Here is an 11,330-nt window from a genome sequence, read left to right on the forward strand (position 1 = left end):
ATTTTACAAAATATGGTTATAACCTAAATGGCCTACAAACAGTGCAGTATTATTTATCTATGATTTTTAATAATTCAACTGTTTCCAAACGAGTACCTAAAGAATGAGATACTTTTACAAAAGCGCCAAAAAAACAACAAATATATGGCATAGGCAAGAGTCGTAATCTATTACACAAACAAGTGAGTACCTTTCCAAAGCTTCCTTTTCCAAGAACTTTAATAAAAAGGAAATCTGTAAGTTTGACATTCTTCTTGCTTGGATCACTATTTGTAGCTGACAGTCTTTGTTTCATTATGGAACCATTACTTGAATCTGTATCACAATTTTTGTATTTTAAAATATCGTCAGGAAACTGGTTTATGCTAAAAAAATTATAAAGTAAGCATTTGTAAAGAGGGGCACTAGAAGAACATGCAGTAGCAAACTGCTTTGTTAGTGTCACAAAAAAGTTAGATTTTATTCTAAATTAAAACTTTAAATTGTAAAGTTTAAAATAGATAGAAAGTTTTAGACTAAACTTACTTTCAGTTAGAACAGTAATTAACTTTTGTACAGGCAGTTCCATAGTTATACAATAACATGACTTAAAATTATTTGTTGTCTGTGTGTTTGTGTTCTGTTCAGAAGCTTGACATTCTAATTTTATCTTGGTGAGCAGTGAGCACCCATTATAGCTAAAATGTGTTTGAGACTTTTTACATGCACATAGTTTTAACTAAAGGTAAAAAAAAGTGAATTTTTTTAAAAACATATTTACTTCATGCAAAAACAGGCAGCAAAACCAACAAAAAACGTTTTACATTTTATTTTTAAACCCTGCTAATAACATTGTATTGAATGTGAACCATCAATATTTTGAAGTGTGAAACATCTGTCAACACGCTAAGAGTCTACCCTATTCATTATAGAAGGCAATTAAGTTGTATAGATTTTTGATTAAGCCGTACATTGGGATAAATATTTCAGCGCAGGTCACTTTGCATAACCAAGGGACAATGATCCCTTGTGTATTTAGCATTCCCTAAGCAACACCTATATGATGTGTGATACATGCGACAAACATGAGTGCATAAGTTTATTAAATTTTAAAGAAGATTTTATGTACCGAGCGTGCTGCAGTGTCACTGATGGGTTTGGTCATGGTTAATTTGATAACGTCATGTTCTAATGTGTAACTAAGTAACAAAACTACTTTTCAGGTCATTTAACATTAAACTGACAATGGCTGAAACCATTTTTTACAATTTCTCATTTATTTCTTACAATTTTTAATTCCCCATTTGTGCTAAAACATGGTGATTGTGGTGGTATTGAATGTTACATTTAATTTAGTTTATATTATATCCCAAGTCCATAATTTGCTGCTAAAATTGGAACTATAATACTTTAGGGTTGTAAATTTATGCACACTATTTTTAGTGTAATACTTTTTTTTTACTAACCATTTAATTCTATTTATGTTTTTAGCTATAAGCATATTTTAATGACTGTCTTTTGGTAAAATTATTTGATTATAATATAAGCTTAAATAGAGCCAGCTGTATAATAATGTACAGTATGTCCACGTATGCTTTATTTCTCTCTTTTTTTACAATCTGTTTAATCATAAATGCTTTTAACACATGAAAGACTGTTTTTCATACACGTCTTGATGAAAACCAGATTTTAGTGTAATATTATTGAGTAGGAATGCCAAAACAAACTTGAAAAGATAATAAATCAAGTTTTATAAACAGGTGTGCCATGGAATGGTTTAGGGAGTGTCACGTAACAGTAATTAACAATCAGTTTGTACAATGTGTTTGCGTAATGGTTTGAAATATTTAGTTTGCAAACAGATGTGAATCCTTAACAGTTTTAAAATCACATTCCTCTTATTAATGCGCTGGTTTACAACTGATTTAAATATCTTGTTTAATTAGTTATGTAGTTTTGAATAACATGCGCAGATGGCTCTAATGAGCTAACTAGCTTGGCTACAGTTAGACCAACACATAAATAAACAATAAGTCAAAACAAGTGCTTACCTGATGAGCCTTGTACAAGTGAGGTCTGGCTACTGAATGACTGCAATACATACAAAAAAAAAACAATTTAATTTTTATTTGTGATTGTAAAAAAACAAACTTTTTCAGCTTTTAGTTTTTCTTAAACAAAATTATTAATTTTATTAAAAAAAAACAAATTAAAAACTACCTAAAATTAAATAGAGCAGTTTTGCAAGAAAAAAAAACAGTTTCTAAAAATAGTGTCTGATACTTGGGGTTTAGTTATTAAATACTCGTATGCAGAATGCTCAGGAAACTTACTTTCTTGGAGGAACTGTTGCTGATACCAAGTTTTCCTATTTCCTTTAACATATCAGCTAACTGCTTCTCGTTTATACCACAAGAGTTGGGTATATTGGCTGCACAACGTTTGTGAACATTTAGCTTGCAAGCTGGAATAATAGCAAATAGGTTAAATGTTAAAAAATAGTCATTTTCTAGCTTATCCAGTGCAAAAAATACAACAGTTTTTCTTAACTTAAATGACTTTTCATTGTGGTACAAATCTCATTAAGGTTTTCAAGCTGTTGTTGCCTAAATTGCACCAATTTGTTGTACCTTTGTGTGCATTATTAATAGTTGATCTACATAATGGTCATTAAAAAAGTGCGTATGTAAATAAACAATTTATAGATTTTATGTAAGTGTTTGTATAGTATTAATAAACCATCTAAAACTGTTCGTATGATAATTAAAGTTACGTGCTATTTGTGTTTTCACTGCTAGTACAACGAGTTAGCAACTTGGTTCGTTTAATTATAATGCGCAATAGATTTTGAGTGGGCATACTAAATCCATGCACCAATTAATATTTCCTCTAACAAACTATGACTCATTAGTGATGTCATCGCTGCTAACGACTCAGCAAAAGTTAGGCAAGTGTAAATTGTACTCACATTTGCATTGCATGCCTTGTGAGTAAAGACCATACAAAAGAGAGCCACAGTGGTCACAGAATGTGAAAAATGGGTAATTATGGGGGCGGAACTTGTGGGGTACATTGAAATTTATACGACCCAGCGATGGATTCTCCTGTAACAAAACATTTTGTTCAAGTTTCCACAACAAACAAAACAGGTCAACCAAATGCCTAAAATGAGTCATATTTCAGTGTGTGATGTGTGTGATAAGGTAAAACAACAACAGTTTTTTACATACAAGACACATAAAGAAACTTTTTAATTTGTAAACAAACTTTTTTAATTTGTAAACAACATCATCAAACATTTAGCTACGAAAAAACAGCTGTTGTAGTTTAGATAAAAACAGTTGACAAAACAAACTGTGTAAGAAATAGAACTAATACAAAATCAAACCAAAAGACAAAAATTATAGATGTATAAATTAATTAATGATGGTAACATGCTAAAAGTATTAATTTGACATTTATCTATCTTCTAGTCTTACACACTTTTTAAATTATAAACCAGATTTTGTTAATAGGACAAGTTGGTTGTGCAACTGATTAAAAACTGATTAACAGTAATCTGAGCTAGGTTGGTACACAAATATTTCTAGTAACATATGGTAGAATAAAATGCTCTGCAGACTCCATTTAGCACATCTGCCTTGTGTGGTCTGCAGTAGTGGCATGTTTGGTGGCAGTGGCATGCAGATTATATAGATTGTATGCTATTTATGGCATTTAGATGTAATAAATTGTAAAATAACCTGACTTTAAATGAACTACACCAGTACAGAAGCATTAAGCCTATCATGTTGCATGTAATAGGGATAAAGGGGTGAAATTAAAGTGAATAAGCTGGTATGTTTTGGTGATATGCTTAAGGTTCTAACATAACATATTTCTAAATTTAATTAAATGAACAGATAAGACTGGTTTGAACTACTTTAATTTGACTTCATTTAAAGTAAAAACTGTTACCTTATCGACTTTAATATAAGAATGCACTATAAAATGAGTAGGCCTATACCAACAAAATGTATATATACATTAAAAGTTACCCCTAAAGTTTTAAATATCAAAAAAACAAAAAAATATAGATAAGAAAAGAGACTCAGGATAAGCTGGTATATAGTTCTGTTAATAAAAAAATAAAACCTAATAAAGTATTTTATATTTTACAAACAAATATATATTCCATACTTTCCAATTGTAAATTTAAATTGAATTTTTAATATTTTTTTTCAATTAGTCCTTAACAAAATAATCAACAAAAAATGTTCGTTTTAAAAAAAAACATATTTAAAAACAGCAGTCATATTAAAACCTTGATTACTTTCAATCAGAACGGAAACACAAACGAGTAATTAAATTCAGCCCTTGTGATTGTAGCAAACTGGCAATTAATCAATTCTGCAGCCGGCTGAAGCAAAAAGAAAATGTACAAACCGGTATTTCGGTCTTGCATCCAGGGCATTTCTTAAGCACAAGCTCATGGCAGCGTTTGTGTACCACACAGGTGCAAGCTGAAAATCAAAAAGACTTGAATTGAAAAATAAATTACAGCCATACTTTCTGTCACATCAATATATGAACTACTACTTGCGACTATTACAGTAAAGTAGCTCACTAGAAATATAAAACAAGGCATTTTAACTAAGCCACTAACATACTAACTACTAGAGGTTGACCAATATTTACGATCTGATTATCAGTAAAACTGTGCCGATAAGCTATAATACACTTATATATAAAATGTTCATGTTGTTCACACTATTAAATGCATGTGTTGTAATTCAGCGCTCATGTGCATGGTACTTTAACAATCACATTTTTAACAATACAAAAAAATGGAATGTTAGCGCCTGGCACCTATGTTGTTACCTACTAGAGAACATGCAAAACAGATATGTTATCTGTACTACTCGCAATTGCTTGAATACAAATATTAAACTTAATTAAAACTGATTTCTTTCATACGTTTTATACTTTTATCATATTAATATAAAATTATTGATCAAAAGCTAAAATTGGCATAAAAAATTCGGAGGCAAAATTAGAGGGTCACAGAACAAACAATACATATAATATTTATTTTGAGACTTGTAAGAAAATGGATTTACATTTGGTTTTGAAATACCATTTGTAATTATAAGATACATATTATAGCTGTGGTTAAGATTTTAATCAGGCTAACAGAATAGTATGGACTTATCACAATCTGAAATTAGTAATGACCCTTAAAGTAATATGAATAAAAAAGTGCTGTACATCAAAAATAGTAAACCAGTTTATTGAAAAAACCATAATACTGTGCGATAGTATGCAAAAACTAAAAGTTTGTAACTTTTAATCATACCTTGGCACTGGTAGCCTTGCTTTCCAACCAAACCCCTGAAAAAAATTATATGAAATTTATTTTTTTTTTGGCAGCATAATATTAATGTAAATATATATGTATAGAGCTATAAGCTATATAGTTTTATATAAAATTATATTTGTATGTGTGTTGGGGTTAGTCCAGAAGTATACTGTATATGCGATTTTAATTGGCTAAGTTTTTGGTTAAAAGCTGGAACAATATACCATTTGAAACAATGTCAAAGAATTTAACTCTTAATGCTGTAAGTGGCGGTCATCAACTTGTACACACCCTGCTACCTTTCACATTCATTCAACCATAACAACAATTCAGTGAAAAATGTTTCAGATTTTTTTGTTTTTTCTTACATTCATTCAACCAGTAACTACTCCCTACCACACCCACACTTAGTTTTAAAGTGTAACAGGTTCAATTAATTGATGAGTGGACTATGGAGATTTTATATGTTTAAATGGAAAGATTTTGTTTTTACAAACAAACCATACTGTATGCGTAACCATTTACATGAGAACAATATTGTTCGCTTCAGGTTTGTATCAATAGGTACAAAACACACATCAAACAGATGGTGAATGCTTTCTATTTGGTACTGAATAGAAGGCCAGCCACTCTACAACTGTGGCAAAATTAATCAAACAAAACACAAGCGGTGAACATCAAACATAAGATTCATCTTGATCAATTTATGGCCACATCACCGGATAAAGGGTCATAATCCATTGACCCGCTGACCTCTCTAATTTAGTAAAACCTCTTGGGAACTGAATTAGACAAGTTCTGAATGTGGTAATGGTTCACACTTTCAATTTAGGAAATTTAAATTACCAGTGTGAAAAATGGTTCTGCAGCTGTATTTGCCAGAATAAACACCACAAATTAATTGTTTGATCATAGGTAAAATTAGTGTGACAAAAGCAAGAAGTAACTTAAGAAAAACAAAGTTTCTGAAATAATATCCACAATGTAACATCAACATTCTCTAAATAGCAACATAAATCCCTGTGGTGCTATAGCTATTATAAAGGATGACTAACAGCATGCAAGCATTTATAAATAAATGAAACCACTGAGTTTCCTTAAATGCAACATTAGACCTTTGGGATATGAACTATTATGGTCTTAAGCTGATATAAGTTGGTATTTAATTTTTAAATAGTGAGTTATGAAGTATTACATTAAGTATTGCTTCTTGATTGTTAAACTTGTGGACCAACTAATTTTATGTAACAAACTTATTCAGTTGAAAAAGTAAAACCCATATTGTAAAATGTACTATATATATTGGTGTTTGACATTTAAAAAAAATATCAACAATGTTTTCTGGGTTGGAAATAAATGCCTAAAATCATGGTCTTTTATACAATACAACTTATGCTCAAATTTGGCTCCAATAAACATCGTATTTTATAATGCAAAATGTCAATCGTAATAAAATTGGATCCCAAAGGATATTTGAACTTAGATTTATTAACTTTCAAATGAGCTGTGCCAAGATAAAGGTGTTTGTTAGTGAATATATGATTAGCCAATATTTGTGATGGTCTCACCATATGAAGTCTTTGCAGTGGGAACAAAATGTTGGTTGCCTTAGGTAGGTGGCCAGAAACTTGTGACCACTAACACGGTGTATTCTCCGCCTGACTGCATTACGTCTACCACGCTTTCTTTCCTTCAGTTTAAACTTGTGATTGACATTGGCCCCTGGAAGCAATTTAGAGGAAAAGTCATTCACCTGCTCACAACACTTGGCACTATAGACAAATGCCAATGGCATTATGCCGCTAACCAGAAAATATTGATTTTGGACATTAATTGCATTGGCAATCTTAGATGGGGCAGAAATAAACCAGATGAAATAAAAATGTTTTGGAATGTCTTAGAATGTACAGCTTAAAGAATACATGAATTTAAAATATATCAGTTGGTTTACCCATATAGCCATAATTCATGTTTTGATTTTTAAAATACTGCTACTTTGCTAATTTATTAGACAGTATTTTTGTATTAAACAGCTAACTAAGTTTTCCTTATAATTATATAATTTTCCTATAACTGGTTTTATCAAGATTTTACCAACCAAGGCAAGTAATATCCAGAAATACATATCCGGACAGTGTGTAATTTTAACGGTAACTCTATACTTATCAACTTTACACCCTTGGTTGCTGTCTTAACAAAACAGCGCACACATAATTCAGCTTTTGTTGTGTTTGCATTCCAGACATGCCAGACTAACCACAATGTTCGGTCGTCAGCGCATGAAAAATTGAACGTGCCCGCAGCAGATTAAAAGTTGGATAATTGGCAAGCTGAGCCGTCAGTAATCTTTCGCTAATGTGGGTTGCATGTCTGGTGCAGAGAACTACCACACGTCTGCTTTACGTTTGTGACAGGGTATACAACAATACCATACTTAGCAAAGCTTATATTAATTTTATACATAAGCAGGGTATTTCATTTTAATCAAAAGTAATTGCAATTGAAAATTGAGAGTAGCCTATATATATATTTTATTAATTTAAATTGTAATTTTGTTCACTAGATCAGCACCAATCATAAATATTTAAAAGCATCATAGCTTGAACTACCAGTAAACATAACACAACCACTCAACTATAAACAAACAGTAGCATAGTTCGAGCCAATATAACCAGATATACAATATTAAACAGCTTCACACACCTTATTTACATTTTGTCATACTCTACTGATTTAATGCAATAACCCAAATCAATAGACAATTTTACACAATGCATGAACAAGATAGTATCTTTGTAGTATAACCTTACATTAAAAAAAAACAGCCAATTCCTTACAAAATGTTTCACTGAGACAACGATAGTCATGGAAAACAATAAATTATTAATGCCCACCTTGGTGGAGTTTCATTGTGACTTTTAGTCTGCCAGTTGGTTCAAGATCCAGCTGAGAATGTAAGTGATATGTAAACAGTGGGAACTCTAAGGGCCATCATTTTATTTGATATTATATTATTTAATTTTATTGTAAATATTTATTACATAGTAGGGTGGGGGAAGACGGGGGACCTTTTTATTTCATTTTCTTGTCCCATATGGTAGTAAACAGAGAACATTCAAAGAATTATAAAACCATAGCCTTACAACTTCCATAGATCGTTGGTAATTTTTTAAAACAAAATTATAATATTGGGATATTATGTGCTAAAAGTGTTCTGTTTTCCCCTACCCTACTATAGATATATTTTGGGCTTGGTAAAATGGTCATATATATTTGGGCTTGGTAATGGTCATTATACTAATAGCAAATACATAGGCTATAAAAGTGAGTGTACTAAGTAGTAAGTGCACTATAGGAACTGCATGCAATAACACAATAAAATAAAAGATATATATATATAACTGTAAACTGTGCATTCTTGCAGTTAAACTATCAATTCCTTATAAGCCAATAAACTATTATTAAAAAAAGTGAATATGAGTTGGCTTATCTGATAAATAAACATGAATATACTGATAATGGAAAGTCATGACAAATATTGTGCTGATACCAAAATTGACTCATAATTTACAAAAGATATATACTATATATTTATAATTATATATAATTATAATTTTATATCAATCCTACCCAGAGCTCTTTTGATTCAGACCTATGTTCTTGACAGAATTGAGGTAACGCAAGTTGAGCATCAGCAACAAAATCATCGGCGCCCACAGAGGCATCGTGGAAAACTCGAAAAGTTATAACATCGGCATTCACGACCTGAGAACAGTTAATAGTTCGTTTATGCAGATGAAGTGATATGGTTTATAATTTAACTGATATAGTAGACGGATTTTAATAGAAATTGCTAGCCGAATAATTATCAGTATACAAACGCACCTGGTCGGAAAATGACTCCTCCCAAATAGGGGAGAGTGTTTTTGCTTTTGTGGGAGTCTTTCCAATGATGTGATCATCAATATTTATCTCAACGTAAGTGTCGAGAGTTGACACATTGATCCCAGGCAACCGTTTACTGAAGGCTGTGGGTCTCAGGTCAGAAGCCTCATTGATTTTGACATTGACGGTGCCAGAAAACCCGGACATTTCCGAACTAACTGTGGGTACTATGCCCTTGGTCTTTCAAATGTAAAACAGGTAGTACAATAAACCTAGGTTAAAATCTGGAAAAACAAATACAAAATAAATGGGTAAGTATTGGGGTGCCAAACATTAACCCTTTTTCTAGGTGTTTGCTGTTTGAACATTCCGAGTATCTTGTGTATAAAATAAAACTAAATGTAGATAAAATAAGATTTAGGATTTCTAGCAATGTAAACTTTTTAGGTATTCTAATCCATTTAGAAAACCCTACCCCCTAGTTGTTGCCTATTTTTGCAATTGAGTTAAAAAAGTGTTATTCTGCAATCTTCACACCCACAACCACAATTAAGAACTATTTGCGTTTATTCCAACTTTTTTTGTTTGCTCCGTAAATTGCAGTCGCACGTATTTAAAAAAAAACAAAATAAAAAAAAAAAAAAACTTTAAAATGCTTGTTACCCCTCACTGATACCCTGTATATTTTTTGGAATGAAGTCGGACAATTATGTTGAAAATTAATTTTAAAAGTTCTAGAAAACATGCTTAATAATAGTTACATTTTAAAAAATGTGAACAAATAAAACAACCTAAATCACTGTCCATAGTCTAGACCATAAGTAGTTAAATAAACACCTTACATCTAACTGCCCGAAAGGTGCAATGCTGACTTAAATATTATTTATATTTATATAAAATGTTTAAGTTGTAGAAATATAAGATGCAAGCCATTAAGAGTATAGCAAACTTTATTATAAACCCTATTTCATAATGTAAACAAATACACAGACAATCTTGTATGCATTACTAACACACTTTGTTTACAGACTCTCTGTGACTAGACAAAAAGCAAAAGGTGATAAAATAAATGTCAGTTTAGAAATACAAAATAAATTCTAGTGCGATATCATACTAATGTAAAAGTGAAACAGATTTTGTTCTGCTCTATGCAGACAATGTACATGATATGTATAAACATTTTTAATTGAATCAATTTATTACTATAAATTTTGCTGTTATTTTTTGGCAAAGTCTGTTGCTCTTGGCCTTATAAGAAATGTAGCAAATAAACAAAACACGCTCTTAAGAATGGTATTACATTGCATCTAAAACCGGCTTTTGTGAAATGGCCGTTTATGGCCACTGACTGCTGTCTTGTTAGCTGCTAAGCTGAATACGTACTTTGCACTCGACACAATCATCCATTTACGTTGTGATTACCGGGAAGTGATGCGCGCAAAGCACCGCCTCGCGCTGAAGGAAATGCGTTAGCAAAAGGTGACGACGTAATACTAAATTCACCCCCACAGCTTGCCGATGCAGCCTTGTGGTTCATAATTTAAAAAATACAAAACTCGTGGAGCGCAACCACGGGATATCTGTGTACGCAATATAAAGTTTGCTACTGCGTCACCATATGTTTACATATCCATACTGCCACCTTGTTGTTTCGCTATTTTCAAAATAAATACGATGGGTGGCGCTAAAATTACAAAAAAATCGTTATAAGGTACAGTTGAAGTATCATGACATTCTTGGTTGTGCACGGCAGCGTGCGGACGGTTCTCGTAACATGAGCGAAAAAGCTAGCTTTGCTAGGGTGGTGAGCACCCAAAAGATTAATATGTTTAAACGCCCCAACTGTCTGAGTTTTAAAACAGAAAAGCAAATCAAAAGACACGAAGTGATTGATATCTTAAAGAAAATAGGCTTTGAAAGAAAGAAAATTCAGGGAATTGCTGAAATGAAAGGAACAAAAATCGATGTTACTTGCAGCTCAAGAGAAAATGTTCTAGAGCTCAGAGAAATACTATCTAAACGGGAAGAGTTTTATAATGTACACTTGTACGAATCGGATCATGTTATTGTCATCCTGGGATGGGTACCTGTACCATTTCCTGACCTCTTAATAACCGAATTTCTGCAA

At 31.7% G+C, this 11,330-nt stretch overlaps 1 protein-coding gene across 1 annotated transcript in view; it reads right to left on the reverse strand.

Moving 5' to 3' along the window:
• The window catches only part of LOC100180034 (protein kinase C-like 1B), a 16,393-nt gene extending 6,902 nt beyond the window's left edge, over positions 1 to 9,491 (reverse strand). Inside the window, exons 1-10 of the mRNA XM_026836463.1 lie at positions 9,203 to 9,491; positions 8,948 to 9,082; positions 8,212 to 8,263; positions 6,886 to 7,039; positions 5,315 to 5,349; positions 4,405 to 4,481; positions 2,948 to 3,083; positions 2,313 to 2,443; positions 2,031 to 2,070; positions 53 to 315 (exon numbers count right to left, since the gene is read on the reverse strand). Coding sequence (XP_026692264.1) covers positions 53 to 315; positions 2,031 to 2,070; positions 2,313 to 2,443; positions 2,948 to 3,083; positions 4,405 to 4,481; positions 5,315 to 5,349; positions 6,886 to 7,039; positions 8,212 to 8,263; positions 8,948 to 9,082; positions 9,203 to 9,409 — 1,230 coding nt within the window. The 5' untranslated portion in view covers positions 9,410 to 9,491. The remainder of the gene's footprint in view (positions 1 to 52; positions 316 to 2,030; positions 2,071 to 2,312; positions 2,444 to 2,947; positions 3,084 to 4,404; positions 4,482 to 5,314; positions 5,350 to 6,885; positions 7,040 to 8,211; positions 8,264 to 8,947; positions 9,083 to 9,202) is intronic.
• Between the last annotated feature and the right edge of the window lie 1,839 nt (positions 9,492 to 11,330).

This window comes from Ciona intestinalis, chromosome 10 (genome assembly GCF_000224145.3).
Source record: "Ciona intestinalis chromosome 10, KH, whole genome shotgun sequence".
Classification (NCBI taxonomy): domain Eukaryota; kingdom Metazoa; phylum Chordata; class Ascidiacea; order Phlebobranchia; family Cionidae; genus Ciona; species Ciona intestinalis.